The following is a 20025-nucleotide window of genomic DNA, read 5'->3' as shown; positions in this document are numbered from 1 at the left end:
GCCTGCATGGCTCAGTCGGTTAAGCGTCTGCCTTTGGCTCAGGGCATGATCCCAGGGTCCTGGGACTGAGTACTGAGTGCAGCTCCCTGCTCAGCAGGGAGTCTGCCTTCTCCCTCTCCCTCTGCTGCTCCTCCTGCTTGTGCTGTCTTGCTCTTTCTCGCTCGCTCTTTTATCTCTCTCTCTCAAATAAATAAATAAAATCTTTTAAAAAAGTAAAATCTAAAAAAAAATTAAAAAAATAAAATAAAATAAAAAAGTAAAATCTGCCATGAACCCCACACAGCATCTTTTCCCCAAACAGATACTTCTAGTATCATCAGACCACTAGGTCACATGGCCTAAGCTGCAGGGCCATGTTCACCTCACACTAAACCTGCCGCAGAGCTCTTTCTCACTCTGGGCTTCCCTCGGAGCTGAAATCCTTCCATATCACCCAGTATATGAGGTGGAGAAGAGGAGAGCCCCCCTGAGTTCCTCTCTCTAACTATGTCCTTCTCAGTTGGCAAACAGCTTTCCCATGGAACATGGTCACAGTAGGTTTTCTGGCCTTTTGTGGTAGAACCACTGTGGTATGTCCACTTGTCTGAGCCTTGGATCCCTTTGTCAGGTGTTTTTGATGGGAATTCTGGCATTTCTCCTTCTCTTGGTGTAAGCCATTTCCTCGCCCAGGCTTCCCACATCTCCTGGGGTCCTTGCTAGTGTCATGGGAGAGAGTTCCCATGTCAATGTCCTCTCCCACACCCAGCCTGTCTTCTGCCATCCTTGACCTGGCAACCTCAGGATGCGGTCCCAACTGTCAGCTAGGTTCTAGAGCACCTTCACATACAGTCCTTTCTTCTCCCATAGCAGGCCCAGCACTTCCTGGATCGGTTATGTTGTGACTTGACTCTGGTGTTTGGTCTGGTGCCTGGGAAGGAGGAGTACCGATCCTGAGGGCAGTGTGTTGCTTTGTAACACAGAGACCTCCTAATCATCTTCAAGCAAGTCCGGGGGCGGGGGGCAGGGGGGTCCTAGCACTTCACAAGGCGGAATGGCCACTGCTATTGGCGTTTAAACCCCAGACTCAGATAGTTTATGGGAGTCTGGGGTTTAAAGATCTTGAGTGCAGTGACCCAGATGTCCCCATCCCACAATTCAGGGACCCACTTCTTCCCAATCAGGGTCCTAACCTTGGGTAACCAACCTGCTAGGATTGAGACTGTAACTCCCTCTGGATCTTTGCCACTCTTCTAATTAAGTCCTGTGCCTGGCCCTCAGCTTTTTCTGCCTCTGGCTTCTGGAGATGAGAGTCTTTTTATATCCTGCCAAGGGGGCTTCTGACTTTCACACTTCACCTTAAATTCATGATTAATCACGCTCAGCCTTTCATTGTCTCTGTCCAAAGCATTGATAGCCTTCAGCAACAGCCATCCCATTCCATAGTCCTTATAATTACATTTTCCTGAAACTTGCGGACACCTGAAATATTGCACCCATCCCCAGTTATCCCATGTCAGTTCACGATGGGTGAACATTTGATCAATTGCACCGTATCATGGGGTCCATCTACCACCATGGTGAGGCCCTCAGCCAAAGACAGTGCCCACTTTAACGCTGGCTTTCAGGGGGCCACCTGGGTGGCTCAGTCAGTTCAGCGTCTGCCTTCAGCTGGGGTCATGATGCCAGGGTCTCCCCACATCGGGCTCCCACATCGGGGAGCCTGCTTCTCCCTCTCCCTCTGCTTCCAGCTCTCCTTGCTTGTGCTCTTTCTCTTTCACTGTCAAATGAACAAATAAAATCTTTTAAAAAAATAATAAAGTTGACTTTCGGGTACCACTCCCTGCACTAGCTGTGGTGGGGTCAGCTCCCTGGAATCAGACTTGGAAACAGAGGCTGGAGTGCAGATGTTTCCTGGGGGCGTACTCCTGGGGACCACACCTGGGAGGGGGAAAGGAAGCCAGATTGGGCAGCGGAAGTGTGGCTGTGACGCAGTCATAACCAAAGCCTCCGCCAGTTCTGCAGAGAGCACTGGAGCCGGCCTCAACCCTTGGAGTTGTCCCCAGCTGGGGTCGGCCCTTCATGCTGCTCTGCCTGACCTGTGTGTCCACCGAGCACGGCTGAGGCGGCTCCCTGCTCTCAGGCCACAGCCCAGGCTGGGACTCTGCGGAGAGCAGGCAGCAGCTTGCAGCTGGGGGAACGAGGCTTGTCCTGAAGGCGGGTGCAGGGGATCTGGGCAGCATACCACAGCAACCATGGTGTGGTGCCACCCAATCAGATCCAGGTTCTCCTTGTGCCTCTCACCAACTGAGACCTTGGGCAAGTCCCAAGAGCTCCCTAAGCCCAGGGTCCCAACTGTAAAATGGGGCGTGGCCAAGCCCCCACCTTCCAGGACTACTAGGAGGGACCTGGGGGCACTCAGACTGGGAAGAGCCCGAGGCTACACATGTGTGAGGCAGAGTCAGGTGGGGGCTCCAGACTAAGGGACCTCCAACCACTAGAGCTAACAGGCTCCGCATCCTCTCCCTCTACAAGGAAATCAAGGTGTGGGGCAGACCCGGTTTAAAGAAATGGGTAATGTGGGCTAAGTCTGCATGGTTAATAAAACCTTGTCCCTTTTGGCTCCTGGTGATGAGTGAGATGACCCAGCACTTGGTCAAGGAGTCAGGGGTGAAAACAGTGTTTCCTCTGGAGGAGCAAGCAGAGGGTGTCTCCTCAGCTCTGTGGATTAATAAATTAGTGACCCATGGTGGCAGGCTGAGTTCCGAGGTCTGGACCCCCGGATGAGTGGGGGCCGTGCAGCATCTAGCTCTTAGTGGAAGGGGCTAGTAATGATAGGGGCGAGCACAAGCACTGAGGACCGTCAGGAAGTGGACAAGGAGTCCTTGCAGAGGCCGTGGGCTGGTCACTTCTGTGGAGGCTTCTGTAGTCCAGGTGGTTCTCAACATACCACAAATGACCCCTCAGTGGCAAGGGCTCCATGCACAGGGGAGGTGGCTCAGAGGCGGTCCCATGTCCCGGAGCAGCACAGGGTCAGAGCCTTTGGATCGTGTTGGCCAAGAACACCTATGATGTCAGCCTGGGAGGCAGGCCCCGGGGGGCCTGACTGTGGAGGCAGGGGCCCTGGGGGTGCTGCTGCAAGCAGGGCGGAGATGGAGAGCTGGGAGGAGACAGCGAGCAGGGAGGAGGGGAGGGGAAGCTCTACGATGGGCATGCGTGTGGCGGGCATGCCTTTTAAAACTATCGTCAGCCTTGGTGTTCCAACAGCCTCTTTCACTTTGTAAAAGCCTTTTCTTTTGAAAAATAAAAGAAGATTGGAGGCAAGTACAATATTTGGCTGCGGCGGCTGCTAATTTGGCACTGAATGTCACCTCCGCCTTTCTCTTCCCTGATGCCAAGTGCTCCTTGCCTGGCTCTGGGTGGGCGGGCAGGGTGATGGGGGTGCAGGGCGGGCTCCCCGAGCCTCTTAAGATGCGAGATTCATTTCCTTAAACACACATTGTCTCACTCCAATTTCACGTCCGAGCAGTTCTGGCGAGGAATTAGCAGCCCCTGGGAGAGAGCGGGCGGGTTCTGTTTACACGGGGTGGGGGCGGGCTGGGGCTGGGGGTGGTTTGGACAGGGAGCCTACAGAAGACCTGGGTCAGGGGCTGCCTTGCCTGGCTGGACGGCTTTCCAAGGGAGCCAGGCCCGCCTTTGTCAAAAGAATGCAGAAATCCTGGCCCATTCTAGATGTCCTGAGCATATAATGATTTGGGGAGCAAATTAAGGATATTGGACTCCCAGGTCAGAAAGGACAGATAAGATCATTTGATCCTCTACCCCCGCCCCCAGAGAGGACTGAGACTGACGCCCTCCGTGGTGGGGTGCGCTAACTCTGGAGGCCGCACTTGGCTTTTGACTCGGGTGCCCTGGACCCCTCCCCACAGGGCTCCTCACCTCTGCCTGCACATTTCCACGGCCCAGGAGCCTGCCCTCCTACAGTTCTGTGGGAGACTCCGCCCTGCTCTGTGGTGCCTCAGGTCCCTCCGTATCCCTATCGGTCCTCAGGGCACAGGCTTGCACATGACAGTACTGCCCGCGGACCAGCCGCCTCTCTCGCCTCCTTCTCAGCAAGGCGCTGGGGCCGTTGTGTGCGGTGATGATGGTCTTAAAGAGGAGGCTGAAAAGGGTTAGCGGCACTTTAACCTTCTTCAGGGGTGCCCTTCACAGGCATGACAGCAGCCTGGGGAATTCAGGCCTTCCTGGTGTGGGCCCATTTGGGGACATTCTCCAAGGCTGGGGTTACCTTCTTATGCCCTCTCTTACCTTCCCCCACTCATACCCACAATCACCCCCCCTTCCTCAGCCACCAAGCCTCACCCCTCAAGAGTCTTGGTCCTGGTCTGGGCACCCCCTAGATGCCAAGTCAGGGCTGAGCCCAAGGAGTACTGAGGGTGAGGTGGCCCATCCCCCAGCTCTCCTGGGCTGCTGCTCATTCATCACCTCCTAGAGGGGAAACCTCCTAATTTGTCAGGCCATTAGCCGGGCACAGGCAGCATATGGACCCCGTTTCTGCTGCCCTCTTCCCGCCTGCCTGGGATAGCAACATCTGGGCTCACTACATGGCAAGATCCGGCTTAGCTCCTTCGCGGGGGGTTGGGGAGGGGCACCATCTTGCCCCATGGCTGAGCCCCTCAGTGAGGCAGCCAAGGGTTAGCACCCGGCTTCTCCAGCAAATCCACGTTTGGAATTAACAACAAAACCTTGCTAAAGCCACAGTCTGGGGAGAGCCCTGCTTTTAGGAAACTGGGCTTTATTTTTAGCGTTTAGAGAAAGGTAATTTTTTCTTACCCACTATCAGCAAGGAGATCAATTGTTTTCGTGGTGTTTCTAGATCCTCTTGTCTGGGAGTGGGGCTGGGCAGGAAGGATCACCTCGTCCTGCCGTCCTGTCCTGCCGTTCCTGTCTCGCAGGGGAAGGAATTTGCGCCCCGGGGCTCTGTCTGCTGCAGCCTCTGGCAGGCCATGCAGGGGGGGCTTCCGTGTCTGTGGGATCAGTGGCTGGAAGGAGGCACCAGCCCAGTATGCATATGTAACCAGGGCTGGGCTCTAGTCCCTCTGAGATGACAGGCAGGGAGACGAAGGACTGCTCAAGGACTCAAGGACTCCCCGGGTCCGTCATATGCACAGTGTGCACACAGATGTTCCCCAAGGCCTACTGTGTGCTGTGCTTGAGCAGAGAGACAGGTGACTGTGGGCCACCCTCAGGGAAGGATGCACCTGCCTCATTCGTAGTGAGCCTGGAGGAGTGCATGCCGGGATACGTGCTCCTGGACACACACATACCCAGCAACCCACACACACCCTGGAACACGTGCTTAGGCGTGCATTGCACACTCCCAGGAATACCACCCCACTTTGGTGTACCCATCCTCTCCTGTACACGAACACACAATGCCTCCCAGCATACATACAGAGACGCATACTCAGGCACATACATGGGCTCCTGCGTTGCCTGCATTTATGGCAGGAGATAAATTTACAGTTCAGCAGCCCTAACCAGCTAGCACGGTAAACTCAAAGAGCCTGAGAGCCAGGGCCTCGTGGCACATTGGCAGCCCAGCAAAGCATGGGGCTGTGTAGGAGGGCTTCCCCAGCCACCTTGGCTGGCCAGCCTTCCCGGGCAGAGCACACCCAGTTCCTGGCTGGAAGAGGGGCCCGTGCAGAGACTACCTGTGCCAAGCTGGGGCTGAGAAGCAGGGCACTACCTTAGAGCCTTAGCCTGGGGCCTCTGCAGGGCTCCCCAGGGTACTCTCCCAAGATGGAGGTATCCAGGCCCTGGGGGGCAGAGTGGGCAGGGCAAGGGCATTCCAGAGGCCCTGCTGTGGACGTGACTGTCTGGCATCTTAGCCTAGTTCTGGAGCCTGGAGGAACGGGCTTCTGGCTTAGACCTGAGCACGTCTCGGTGGAGGTATGGCAGGGTAGGGAATGTAGTTGGATTCTGGAAAGGCTCAGATTTCCCTAGGGCTCCATGGGGGCCAGAGGAGTGAAGCCTGGGGCATGAGCTACCTACCCCAGTGTACAGGCAAGAAAAGCAGAGGGGTTAGGGTACACTCTGAGGCACCGAACAGGACAGACCTGGGCCTCTCGCCCCCATCCTGTCCTGCATGCCCCAGGAAAGGGGCTGTGGAGTCCTTCCCCAAGATCCTTCCCCAGCACCCCTGGTGACCTGGGCCTACAGACCTTGCTTGGGGCGGGGGGTACTGTGAGTGGGCCTCTGTGAGGGGTCTCCCAGTAGGCCCAGTGGCGTGGGTGGGGGAGGGGTTATGAAGAACATTGCTTCCCCGGTCTCCTCTCCCTGCTAAGGAGGAAATAGGGCCACCTTACATAATTGGGGCAATTTGTTCCGCTCTCGTCCTGCTGGTATCATTGCCCTCGACGCCTCCTTGCTCAGGGAGCCCTTGACGGAGCTAGAAGCTCAGGCGTCCCTCCCTCCTGCTGGAGGTCGCTGAGCAGAGGACGCGGAAGCCCAGAGCATCGACACCGCTGAGACTGGCAAGCATCTAGGCCTGGGGAATGTGGGGGAGGGAGGGCAGAGGGGACAGAAGCCCAGGCCTCCCACTCCCAGTCTTCCAGGTGACTCCACAGTTGTCAGAGAGTTCCCACCCGAGGCTCCAAAGAGGGGTGGAGGACAAACTTGCCTCTGTCCTGTCACTAGACACCCCTGCCCAGCAGCTTTCTTCACAGGCCTTGTGCCTAGCTACTCATTTGGCTCTGCCTTTGTCTGCCATCCCCGGCCAGGGGTACGCTCTTTCTTGCCTATCCATTTCCACTCCTCTTCTGGAAAGTCTTCCCCACCCTCCCTAGCACAGAAGGAGGTGCCAGCAGCTGGAGCCTAAGTCTTCCTGGCCCTGCTCTGCTGCTGACCCCTCCCTTTTGGACTCAGTTTACCCACCTGGATCCTGAGGTGCTATACTTCCAGATTGGCGAGGCTAGGATGGTTTCCTGCAGGTAGACACACCTCTCTGGGGCATGCCGACCCCTGGGTCCAGTGGGGATCTTCCTTGTCCTCCCCATAATCCCACTGGGCAGACCGGCTGGACAAATGACAGCAGGCCTCAGGGCCTGATGCATTCTTTGGCTGCCAGTGGGCCCACTGAGGATTCAGTGGGCACCAGGCCTCCATCTGAGTGATGATCCTGGGCAGATGAATTAGGGGCTTGTTGTCCTGAAGGGGCTGCATTTCCTGTGAGGGTTCACCCAGGTGCCTCTGAATGATGAGCTCTCCCGGAACATTTAAAACAGGGCAAGGTTTGCAAACACCTGGGTTAGCTGACCCCCACTGATGTCCGTAGCCCCAGGCAAGAGGCCCCAGGGACATAGCTGAAGGGGCATTCAGAAAGGCTTCCTGGAGGAGGAGGCCTGGGGGGCAGGGTTGGGGCTGCGGAGGGTCATAGCTTCCCATGGAGTAGAGACCAGAGGGGTCTGGAAGCTGCCCCAGCCTGTGCTTAGTCTGTGTAGCAGTCACTGAATCCCAGCTCCACCAATTACTTTGTGCCTCAGTGTCCTTGTCTGTGAAATGGGGACAACAACTAGGGCTTGTGAGGGTTGGACACAATGGATGGCCAGCATGGATGCCCACACAGGCCCCACTGGTGTGGGCAGCGTTTTCTGCCCCCATAAAATGATGGCGGTCCTCAACCCGTCAAGTAGCCCCCAAAGCTGGGTACCGAGGAGGTGGCCCACCTGAAGTGGGAGTCCAGACACAGCATCTGCCTCCCCCGAGCACAGCACTCTCACTTCCAAGTTCATGGCTGTTCAGATCAAGGGCCCTCGTGGTGCTCGCCAGTGTAGCCAGGCACCCGGTCCTGTTTGCACAGTTTGTTTGCACGGCAAACACTGCGTGCGGACTCAGTGAAGACAGGCACTGGGCCTGGTGGCCGCTGGGTTCTCAAACTCACGGAGCTGGGCCCTCCCAACCCACAGTGCAGTGCGGGGAGGGGCAGAGAGGGGCCAGGCGGGCTCAGGAGTGCCCAACTCAGAGGGGTGTGGAGATCACCAGCCCCCTTGCACTGGGAAACCCTCGTGTGGTGAAAATCTGCAATTTCCCTGTCCAAATGAGGGGAGAGAAGGGGTCCCCTCTGGTGTGTGTCCCCAGCTTGTGCGTGTCCTTGGTGCATATGCGTCCCCGGTATGTGCTTGTCCTCGGTGTGGCTCCAGCGTGTGCACGGCCTCCGTTGTCCAAATACCGTTTGTTTATGTATGCTTCTGACATACACAACAGAAGATTTTAGGGCACTTACAAAGATACATAAAATTGGAGAAGAGCCTATAAATTGGAAGTAGGAGAAAAATAAAAGAAAAACAAGGGGAAGGACAGAGATGGGGTTGGGAGGCGCTGATGCAGGGTGTGGGTAAGATAGCCCGGCACGGCTTGCTTCCTCGTACCCTCACTTGCACACTCAACAGCGGACAGGGTCCTGCTCAGCTCTGGCCCCCTCTGCCTTGTCAGCAGCACCCGACACTTGAGCACTGTGACCCTCCTAGGGACCAGATCTAGAAGCCACTCTCCGTCAGCCATGTCCTTGTTGCCACAAGGCCCAGCACCCTTGCTGTTAGGAACCTTTCCAAGGCCGTGTCCATCAGCGGGATTTAGGACCACGACCTTCAGGTAGCCCCAACCATCTGGGGCCAGGGAAGCTTCATTGCTTAGAACGTATCAGATGGCTGCAGACCACCTTTTGAGGTACGGATGGAAACCCACAGAGCTTCACCCAGGTGACACCCCGTGACAGCCAGTGGGTCCATCCAGGCTGTGGTGCTTTCTCTATGAGCCTAAGTGTGAGGCCTGGCAAGGTCCCGAGTAGCTTCTGGGGCACTGGGCCCGAATGTGGTGAGGTCGGTGTGTGTGTGAGCTCGTCCACGAGGTCTGGCGTGTGTACCTGGAGCTACAGCGTGTGCACAGGGATGGGGCAGGACCCTGCGGTGACCTTGCCCCCAGACAGTCCCTTTTTTTTTTTTTTTTTAAAGATTTTATTTATTTATTTGACAGAGATCACAAGCAGACAGAGAGGCAGGCAGAGAGAGGAAGGGAAGCAGGCTCCCCGCTGAGCAGAGAGCCGATACGGGGCTCAATCCCAGGACCCTGGGATCATGACCCGAGCCAAAGACAGAGGCTTTAACCCACTGAGCCATCAGGTGCCCCCAAAGGGTCCCTTGATACCACAGGAGGCCACAGCTACCTCCCAGCTTTAGTTCTGTCTCCATCTTTCTCCCCATACCTGACTCATGTTTTCACAAAAGCAGCTGGCCTGAGGGCCTCTCCTTGTGATTGCTGCTGTCATTATTTGGCAACGCCTTCAGCAGCCAGTCTCAGGAGCAAAGGGCAGACTTCCAGCCTGCAAGGCCTGGAAAGTCTGGCCCTGCAGGACAGCGTGGGGCAGGGAAATCTGTGAGGGCCTTGGGAGCAGCCCTGGAAGGAGGCCCCACGAGAAGCCAGCAGCACCTTGCATTTGACCTTTCATCGTTGAGGGAACACCCCCAAGGCCTGGCTGAGGCAACTCAAGGCTGTGCGGATGCCGAGGGCGAAGGCTCATGCCAAGCCACGTACCTGGTAAAGGGCAGGGCCAAGATTCGGGCCACAGCTTTTTAGCCATTCTCTGCTGCAAGTGGAGGGGGCTCCGGGGACGGGAAGGGCTCCCCTTGGGACAGATTCCGACTCTTTGCCACTTCAGTTTCCTCGTCTGTGAGATAAGAAGCCGCCCAGCTGCTGAGCACCTCCTGGTGCCCTTGTCATAGGTCAGGGAGGGGGATGGATAAAGAAAAATCAGGTGGACCCGCGCACCCCTTCCCAGGAAGCCTGCCTGAGGACCCGCAGGACAAGGTCGGTGTCTGGCCATCTGGGGTCCCTGAGAGGCCTGTCCCAGGCCCTGCTGAGAGGGTGGAATGGAGGTGATGTGGGCAGAGGAAGTGGGCTTTGTCCTTTGCTCTGTGCCTTGGGGCCAGCCTCAAACCCATCTCATGAGGGTGTTTATGGGGGTAAGTTTTTGACACTGGACTGAGGGACAGTCACTTAGATAAGATCTCCATAACAGCTAGAGCCATGAAATGATCAGGAGTCCTCCCTGGGCCACCAAGAGTCTACTGGCTCCCCTGCCCTCCGACTCCCAGAGCCCTGCACATTGGCCTGCCAGGACTCTCGCCCCTGAGAAGCAGAAGGTAGGGCCTCACAGGGCCCAGACAGGCGCAGGGGTAAAGGGACTGAGGAAGCCAAATGGCAGACCAAGCAACCAGGCCATGTGTGGAAGAAAGGAGCTGTCCCCCAGCTCTGAGGGCAGGGTCCACATCTAAGGCCATGCTAGGCCAGGGCTCCTCAAGGTGGTGACCAGGCTTGTGGGCAGGGGTGTGGGCGGGGGCTTCTTGGACCCTAGTACCTGGATCTGCTGACTGGAGCTTAGAGGCCCAGTGTTATGGACTCCTCCACCCCCAGCCTAGTCTCCAGCCCATATCTCCAGCCGACAGAGCCTTGGTTTCTTCAGTTGTAAAATGGGGACGATCACCATACCTGCTTTTGAGGAGCGTTCCGACTCCATGGGTGAAGCGCTGAGCCCTGGCTCACCACCTGGAGGGGAGGGCCTGTCACCCCCTCCCTGTCTCTCCGTAGCTGAGAGGCTGAGGCGTCCTGGGGGAAGGAAGGTGGGGCCCACCCCGTGGGGAGACAGGGAGAAAGCCGAGCCAGGGTGGGTGGCAAGGGGGCCCAGACGCTGGCACAAACAACCTGTTTCCCATAAACACAGGCGCCCACACCAGCCACACGAGTTGGGAAGCGCGGGTGTGTTTACTCGCACTCCCCCGTGCCGGCTGGTGTGCTGGGCACAGCTTCCCTCCCAGCTGCCTCAACAGCCGGTGGCTCCCGGCTCAGGGCTGGCAGCCAGCAGGGGCTCTGGATCTGCCTGCAGTTGCATTCACCTCGGGCTCCCGTCCCCTGCTCCTGAGGCTCTCCGGGACCAAGTCTGGGGGACAGGGACCCTGAGATTCTCCTCTGGTATCCACGTGGCTGGGCCATGACATGCTCCCCTGCTCTGCAGGAGCACGTGAGTACACAAAGGCCTGGGGGCAGAACTGTCAGCGACCCACGCCTTGTGTTTGGGCAACAGGTGTCCCTCTAGAAAGGTCCAGGCACCCTCCATCCCCACAACCCGGCTGCTTTCCACTGGGGTGTGGACAGCACCCAGACACCTGGGCACACCCAGAACTAATAGGTGCCCAGTGCAGGGGGGTGGGGTTGCAGGGGCCCTGGTGCCCCGTGGGCCCTAGGATGCTGGGGCTCCAGGTTTCCGCTTCTTGGCTCTGGGAGCACCTTGTCTGAGCTGGGCGGTGGCAGCCGTGGGAGGATCGTGCATCACCTCTGTGAGGTCGGGGCAGATTCTTGTCTGGGAGGGAGTTGCCATGGCCCTGCATCACCCTTTTGAGATACACAGGTGCCCAGTGCTGACACAGGCAGTCAGGGACACTGGAGTATGCCCTCCCAGCCCCATGGACTTGACCTCCTGGCACTGTCACCTCTATGATAGCGAGACAAGCCCCTACCCTATCAGATTCCTTTCTCACCTCCCACCCACCCCAGATAATTTGCTTGGCCACCAAGGGAGCCAGAACCTAGGGAAGAAAGTCACAGACTATAAGCTTCACATAGGTGCACAGGCGTGGGAAAGCTGCTGTCTAATGACAGCAGCCTGGAGACCAGCAGCTGCACATGACCATGAGTGAATTCCTGCTCAGCACCCTTGATATCAAACTGCACTTGCATGCTTCCTGTGACGGGGAGCTCCCTCTCTATCCAGGCAATGTTCCCACAGCTTGGGAGTCTGGAGTGTGGGAAAGTTCCTCCAGTTTCCCCTAAGCTGGAAAATGCCCCGTCATCACGGGTGCCATCAGGAACCTCAGACCTGAGCCCTCGGGAACACTGGAGAAAGGATTTGTGCTTGGAGCTGGGTGGAGCCATGCCCCCCGCACCCCAGGACTGCTCTCACCTGAAATACACAGGCCTTAACATGCAGAGGCCTTGCTCCAAGTCAAGTCTGGAATAATGGATGGATAATCAGGATTATTGTGGTTTTAAAGTCAGCTTAGAAATTCACATCTGTTTCAGAGGCTGAAGATGGGCCACACCCAGGAATGGGCCCTGCACACGTTCCATCTTGGAGGCTCAGGCCTTGCCCTGTGGCGAGCAGTCGACCTCACAGAGGTGGGGGTCTGCGTGGGGAGGCAAGTGCAGGGAGGGCCTCGCAGACTGGCTCTAGCTCAACTGGGAGGATTGGGTTTATTGTTTTGTGTTGGGTTTTGTGTCTTTTGAAAAACAAGAGACTGAGCCTTTTTATGACATGGATTTTACAACGTAACGAGGCAGCGTAATTTCCCATTCTCAGCAGCAAGTGCACTTTTTACACTAATTGCATAATTAGACATAATGTACTAATTGCGGTAATGGATGACAGTCAACTAAACTTTAACTTTAAAAACAGGGAGGCGTTGCTGGGGGTGGCGGCGGGGCTTTGTGCCCCTGTGAGTTTTTCTAAGGGAAATTTGCCAGCCAGAGCTTCTAGCAGCTGCCTCTGGGGGGCTGAGGGGCCACTGAGCCACCAGAACCTTCTCACCTGATGGTCTAGGCCACACTCCCCCTCCCCTGAGCCTCCTGGGCGGCTACCTCCCTTTCTGCTCAGAATCCGACTGCCTGACTCCCTTTTGCTCTCCTCACACCCCTGTACTCCTGCTGCTAAGGGGCCCGCTGACTTCCCTTCCTCCCAACCTCTACACCTGCCACTCCTCCTGCCCAGCCCCCTTATCCCCCAACCAGCCCCAAGTCCAGCAGACTCCCACCCAGCCTTTCAGCCTCTCCCCTGTAAGGCCTTCCTAATCTTTTCCCAGACGCCCCTCATCACAAGGAGGTCAGCCCCATCCCCGGGTTCTCCTGCCTGCCTCTCCCTGCCACTACCCCTCTGCTGTTGTTAGATGACTGGGTGAGTCCCAGGAGGGCGGGGACAAGATCTGGTCCATTTCTGCTGCCCCAGGCTTAAGAGGGCCGCAGAGCCTGTGGCGTGAATGTGGCGTGCGGAAATGTGAGAATGTGGGGCCAGGGCTGGGGAGGAAGTGGAGCAATTAAGGGGCCACCGATCTGGGGGGCCACATCCTGACCTGCTCCTGGATGCCAGGCCAGGAGCCCTCCTCCCTGCCTCCACACCGCCTTCGTGTTCTCCACTGGAGCCCACACAGGGCCGCATTGGCGTGGCCTGCGTGGTGTCTGTGACTTCCCGTAAACGGGGGTTCATTCCAGGAAATACCTGTTCAATAGGAATGTTAATCATGTGGCAGCCAGTACCACAATGTCCTGACCCTGCTTGTGACATGACACCATAGATGGCTAATTGGGGAGCTCCCCCCCACCGCAGGACAGTAGCAGGGTGGCATGGCCACATGAGGGCTGCCGTGACAGTTGGGGAACATCAGCAGCTGGGGGACATGTCAGCGTGTGGCCCACGACCCCTGCCCATGCACTGACCGTATCCTGTGAGGGGCCCTTGCTGTGCTCTGGGGTGACGGAGGGGGCTACTCCCTCGTCCCCCATGGAGCTGTCGGTCATACACAGAGACCAGGGCCTGGCGTGTCGCCAGAACAGCTGGGTCAGGGTTTTTGTGCACCCACTGGGGAACAGTTCCCCTTGTCCATCAGGAGCTGGGCTGTGGAGCTCAGGAAAAGCCCAGGAGCTACAGCCTGTCCTGCATCTATCCCAAGTGCTCTCAGGGGGAGGGGACCACAGGGCACCCGGCTACTCCCTCCATCCTATGGTCTTCAGGGGTGATTAGCAGCTATGTCAATACCCTCGATTTCCCCCACAAAGCCAGGGGAAGGAGTAATCCTGTCTGTACCCTGCCCAGGAACCTGGTGGTGGGAGGGGGCAAGGGTGCTGGGGCAGTCAGCTAGCTGAACACTGAGCTCTGCCTGAGCGTTTGAGGAGACAGCCAGAAGCCGGGCCCAGCCTGTGTCAAATCTTTCTCGTTCCATTTTCTTTCTGATTTAATTTTCCAGAGATTAGGGCCCGTTCACCTTCGCTGCGGAGAGGAGGCTCACGCGCGCCTGTTTTTACTCCTAGGGTTGGGTGGTTGGTTAGTTGATCAGGCTGATTTTGCTGGTCCGCCCCTCCGCCCCTCCAGAATGGATCTCCTGCCTCCCGTAGTCCTCAGGTCTTCTGTGACCCCAACCCGCCCCCCAGGGCCCCTGCTGATGCCCTGTGCTCCCTTCACCATCAAGTATGGGACTAAGTGCGGAAAACCAGACTGCACAGAGTGGGACCCGAAGCAAGGGCTTTGGGGCAGACAGATTCAATTCGAATCTGAGCTCTCCTGTAGAACTTAAGCTCTCCGGCCTTCAGTGGCCTGTCCACTAAATGGGCATGATCAGAAGAGTCCCTCTTCAGATTGTCCAGGATCAGTGAGGTCAAGTATGAAAACATCTACCGCAGGGTGGCCAGAGCCAACACAGCATCCTCCCTCTTCCGACTTTGCCCTGCTCTGCTTCTCCTCACCTTCCTTTTCCTCCCCTTTCTGCACACCTTACTTCTCTCCCTGGGCAGGTTGGGTGCTGGCTCAGGGTTAGGCCCCGCCGCCACCGCCAGCTTTCTAGGGCCCGTGGTCTCCTGTGGTGGCTGTCTCTGGTCCCAGGTGCCTCAGAACTCAACCCCACTCCCAGTCAGGACGCTTGGGAGCTGTGGGGACGAGGCTGGCTCCATCCGCCCCCGTGTGGATCCCTGTGCCGCCCGGCCAAGGTCGCCATTCTTCCACGTGCCTTCTGGGTTCACCTCCTCTCTTTATGTGCAACTACCCAGGGATGCAGGGGGCTGGGCAGAGGTTCTGGGGCCTCCACAAGCCCTGGACATCCCTAGGCCGAAAGGCTAGCCAGAAATACTGCTTGACTAAAGAATCAGTAGAACTGAGAGAAGGCTGGGGTTGAGGCCAGCAACAGGGGTGGGGGGAATGGGGGGCACTGGGTGGGGGCTGCAGGGAGGGAGGTGACGATGAGGGCAGGGATGGGGGGACAGGTCTCCATAACTGATGGGGGGAGGTGCCCTCAAGGGGAGGAGGCCATTGGTATCTGGCACAAGGGAGGGGAGCCAGGGACCCCTAGGAATAAGGGGCTGCAAGCTGCCTCCTGAATTATTGTCCCTTGGGGTCTCAGCTCCCCCATTCTCCCTATTCTATGTGCTCACTTGGCTCCAGCCAGCTTGTCTGCTCGTCCGCTGCCCTGGCCCACCACTACTCACCCTGTCTCTGTGGGATGGAGCCCCTGCCGCCCCTCCCCCATCACAGCTGGTGTCAAACCGCAACCTGTAGGCCAGCTGCTTCTACGGAGGTGGGGGCCCCGGAAGCCATGCTGCCGTGGGAGCTGTTGGGTTTTTCCAGTTAGCTCGCTGGGCCAAGGACACCAGCGGGCATGCAGTCCTGCTGCGGTGGCCGAGGCCCTGTTCCCGGTGCACGCCGGCCTGTCTGTCACATCCGAGCTGGGTCCAGGGACCAGGGCTAGAGTCTGGGGTCTAGGGGCATCAGCCCTGGCCATGCTGTCTGCCCTGGGCTCTCTCAGGCTTCCTGTGGGGCCTCCAGGGAGAAAGCATCTCCTCAGAGAGCATCAGTGGAGAAATGACCTATCTCCCAGCACTGGGCCATCTGCTGAGCTCGATCCCTCGGGTCTCATTGGGACATGGGGCTCAGCTCATGGCCCACCCCAGGGGACAGGGGCAATTGGAACAAGTCCAGGGGAATGTTACGAGGGGTGAGGCAGTTGGGGTAGAAGGAACGAGGGCTGTTTTGTCTCAGAGGCGAATCGAAGGGATTGGGGGACAGGGTTGGCTGGTAGCTTGACCGGCTCCTGAAGCTCTAGGATTTAGCTGTCATCTCCCCAGAAACGCCTCCTAGCCCATTTTACCACCTTTGCTCTAGGAAGGGTTTAGAAAGGCAGGGAAGGATGGAAGGGAAGGGAAGCACAGGCAGCATGAGCAAAAGTGTGGTAGTGGGCGTCAGGATGGGTTGGGGACCCAGAAGCCTGCAGGGGCATGCCAGGTCAATGGCGGGAGAGGCCTCAAATGCTGGCACCAGGGCCAAGCAGAGGGCGATCCTAGAGGGCTCCTGGGACAGGGAAAAAGTGTGGCAGATAGAGCCCCAGGCTCCAAGAGGTAGCATAGCTGCAGGCAGGCATACAAGAGTCGGGCCAGGTCTAGCTGGTCCCAGAGTTCTGCTCTTGAACATGGAATTGGGCATATGCATTTTCCAAGGGTCCATTACACACAGGCCCTGAACTTGGGGAAAGTTGGAAGAGAGCTGGCCTTGGCTATACTGTTATCAGTGGCATCCCTGTGTCTAGGCCCCTCTGTTGTCACTTCCAGGGCTCAGGCTGAGGTGTTGGAGACAAGGACAGGGTGGTTGGAGAGGGGCTGCCCAGGGAGGCCTGGGAGGAGGGTGAGGCTGGAGGTGAGCCAACCCCAGGAGACAGAAGTTGTCTGCCCAGGAGTGGAAGCCAATGGCTTCAGGTCCTTAGTGTGCAGATCCAGCAGGGCGAGTGGAGGCAGGGAGGAACGCGATTCCTTCTGCAGAATTCTGGTGATCTCCAACAATAGCAATAGCAACAATAGCATAGGATCCTTGCAGTCCTCCATCAGCCTGCAAAGCAGGGACTGCTGGTCTCTCATTTAATAAATCAGACACTGAGCTTCAGAGATGAGGTGACTCCTGGCAGGGTGCCTGCTTTCAAGCCCTGATGCTGCCTTTCAGAGCCCTGGGGTATGACCCTGATACCTGGAGACCCGCTCCCTCTGGGGCCCCTGAGCCCTGGCCCAGGCACCATGCCAATTTGCAGGGGCACCCTGGTCCCAGTGGGGAGGAACTCCTGGGCCCCCGGAGGAGAGCTGTCAGAAGGCTGCTCTGATCAGGGGCTGCCACGGCTGTGGACAGCCCTGTTTGGGACACCCGGGAATGACCTTGACAGGGGAATCAAGTGTGGGAACTTCATCCCCTGCCCTGAGAAGCCAGGCAGCTGCGCCCCCTGCTGGTGCAAGTGGGCCAAGGGAGCACTTGGCAGAGGCTTCCACCAGTGTGGCTGAGACAGGGCCTCCACACGTCCCCTGTCCCCCGAGCGGCAGCCCATGCTTGGGAAAGGATATATTTTTTAAAGTCCTGAAATCTGACGGGGCGCAGTAGGTTAAGCGATCGACTCTTGGTTTTGGCTCGGGTTGTGATCTCAGGCCCTGATCTCAGGGTCGTGAGATCATGTCCCGTGCAGGGCTCTGCACACAGTGTGTGGCATCATCTTGACATTCTTTTTCCCTCTGTCCCTCCCACTCACGCTCTGTAAATCAATCAGTCAATCAGTCAATCTTTCAAGTCCTAAAACCTGGGAAGGAGAAGTCTGGGAGGATGAAGGACCTGGCTTTGCCACTTGGGGTCAAATGGCCTTGACCTGTCCTTTCTTGTTTCTGAGTCTCAGTTTCCCCCAGCAGAGGGCATTGGTCTCCAGCCTCCTCCCCACATTTCTCAGTGACACCCCCGCCCCCCCCCAAGGCTCAGGCCCCTCCTTGATCACTGCCTCCCATCTGGGGGCTTCTGCCTTAAGGCATGACCCAGGGAGCCCAGGGAGCAGCCTGGCCCTGGTGCCCACGTGGGGTCCCCTTCCTCCCTGCCCTGAGTCCAGGCCTCACGCCTCGCCCTCTAATCGCCACTGCTCTGTGGGAAGGAGCGAATTCACCACAAATTATTTTGTTCTAAGAGAAGGACAAAAAGAAAAGAGAAGCTGGGAGAGATGGGGGGCGGCAGGAGGAGGAGACTGCCTGAGCCGGCTTTGTGTGGTACTTTAACCCTTGGACTGCCGGGCACTGGCTGGGTGGCAGGGCTGGGCTTGGGCACGGCTCGTCTCCCACCTCCCCCACCCATCCGCTGCCGGAGGCCTTATCTCCTCCGCGTCTTGCTGTCACTCTCCCGACCTTATCTCGCCTGCCTGTCTGTCTCTCAGCGGCTGCCTCTCCCACCTCCTTATCTCCTCCTCATCACCTCTTCTCTCCGTCTCTCTGCGTCCCTCCGCACACAGCCCGATGGCACAGCCCAGTGGCGGCCGTTCAGTGGTGGCATGTGACCTCAGTGAAGGAGTCAGCTCGGGGAACAGACCTCCTGGGGTCATCTGGACGGACACGGGCAGGGGTATACGATGCGCACACTCACACACGTGCACACACCCAAGACCCTAGCCTGGAACAAAGAGACCCACTGAATTCCCTTCCTGGACTCCCGCAGAAGCCCTAGGCGGCATCTAGAGGCCCTACCCCACCCCACCCCCAACACCCAGGCCCGTGCACACAGATGGGTGTGTATTGAGCCATAACACACACACTCACACATGCAGAAGCAAACTGTCAGCTTTACACCCCAACGTGCACGTGTGCACAGACCCAGTCCCCAAGGAGGAGAGAAGGGCCGATTTGTTTTCCCCACAGGCCTTTACCCCTTGTCTCCGCTCTCATATTCTGTGCCCTGAATAACAGAGGAGCCCCTGGGGGTGCCCAGGGTTCCTCTACAATTCTGTAAGTGCCCGGAGGGCAGCACCAGCAAAAAACAGTATGGATGCCTGAGTCCTTGGGGAGCAGTGGCTAGGTGTTTCCGATGCATGTGTGGGTGTGTAGGTGTGTATAGTGAGTGTGGCAGTGTCTTCGTGTCAGCAGGCATGTGGTATGCAATGTGTGCCTATTGGTTCCTTCTCCCCCCACGCACACACGCTGCCTCCTCTCCAGCCCACCCTTCCGCCTCTGCTCCTCTCAGCTCCAAACTTGCCAGAGGGGTGTTGCTTCTGCCTCCTGGGGGAGGAATCCCAAGTCCAGAGAAGGCAGTGACAACCTTGTCCAACCAACCACAATCAGGGCTAGCTGTGGAATCTGCGACGGGACCCTTCCTTCAAGTTCAGGAGGGCACTGGGCCCAGCCCGCAGACATCCATGCTCTCTAAGTGGCCAGGGCCAGAGTTGGGGCGGGGCCAAGGGCTGGACCATACTGGGCAGAGAGGACATGCGGGGTGCTGTGGCATGGGAATGGGGGACTGCCCTAGCCTCACCCCTGACTCCTGCTTCCTTCTAGATCTACAAGGACAACCGGAATCTGTTTGAGGTGCAGGAGAATGAGCCCCAGAAGCTGGTGGAAAAGGTGGCAGGAGACATCGAGAGCCTGCTGGACAGGAAGGTGCAGGCGCTGAAGGTAGGTGCTGGTGTGGGGTTGAGGGTGGGTCAAAGGGAGGGGCCCTGCATGGCCCAGGCAATGTCCTGGCCCTTGAAATTCAGTCTGGGTCGTCACAGGCAGGGCAGTGCCTGCCTGGATGTGGGCAGCTAGGGCAGGAGCAGATGGTTTTATCAGGAAGAGTCTCCGTAAAGATGATCTGGGGTCTTGGGGGCCTTATGTGGGCATGAAGATGGGACCCAGGCAGTCTCAGAGTCCTCTGATTCCTCTGCTCTGAGTGTGCCCTGGGGAAGCACCTGCTGGTAGCTGGGAGGGTGGGCTGCAGCTGTGGTGGGAGGGAGTGTGGAGTGGCCCTGAATGGCCCACAGCGAATGCTGGAGCCCTTTGATGCTAGGGGTTGAAGCCCCTGCTCTGCCCATGACCTTGAATGTTTCTCTGTCTCCCTCTGAGTCCAGTCTCCCTGTCTAATCTTGGAGAGGTTGTGCCTATCAGCTCGAGGGTGCTGCCATTCCGTGAGTTGGCAAACCCTTCTAGGCTGTGTGAACGAGTTGTATGAAGCCAGCACCCACCCCCCCACTTGGCGTCCACCCACCCCTGGGTGGGAGGACTTCTGGAGCTCCAAGGTTGCCCTGGGGGGCTTGTGCAGTAAGTGAGGGAGAGTGCCCAAGCTGCCCCCACCATGAGAGGCACAGCGCCACTGCCCCAGCCCCAGCCTGTGCCAAAAGGAGGAGTACAATCAAAAGGAAAGGAGTAGTGATACACATGACGCGGATGAACTTGAAAACATTCCACTAAGTGAAAGAAGCTAGC

General features: G+C 57.7%; 1 protein-coding gene across 8 annotated transcripts in view; it reads left to right on the top strand.

Moving 5' to 3' along the window:
* CACNA2D2 (calcium voltage-gated channel auxiliary subunit alpha2delta 2) overlaps positions 1 to 20025 on the top strand; it is a 138667-nt gene that overhangs the window by 50605 nt on the left and 68037 nt on the right. For all 8 annotated transcript variants that reach the window (XM_032320555.1, XM_032320546.1, XM_032320607.1 and 5 more), the window contains exon 3: positions 19120 to 19236. In XM_032320555.1, coding sequence (XP_032176446.1) covers positions 19120 to 19236 — 117 coding nt within the window. The remainder of the gene's footprint in view (positions 1 to 19119; positions 19237 to 20025) is intronic.

The sequence above is a fragment of the Mustela erminea genome, chromosome 1 (assembly GCF_009829155.1).
Source record: "Mustela erminea isolate mMusErm1 chromosome 1, mMusErm1.Pri, whole genome shotgun sequence".
Classification (NCBI taxonomy): domain Eukaryota; kingdom Metazoa; phylum Chordata; class Mammalia; order Carnivora; family Mustelidae; genus Mustela; species Mustela erminea.
The sequence above is the reverse complement of the archived record's forward strand: the minus strand, read 5'-3'. Positions and strand labels throughout refer to the sequence as shown.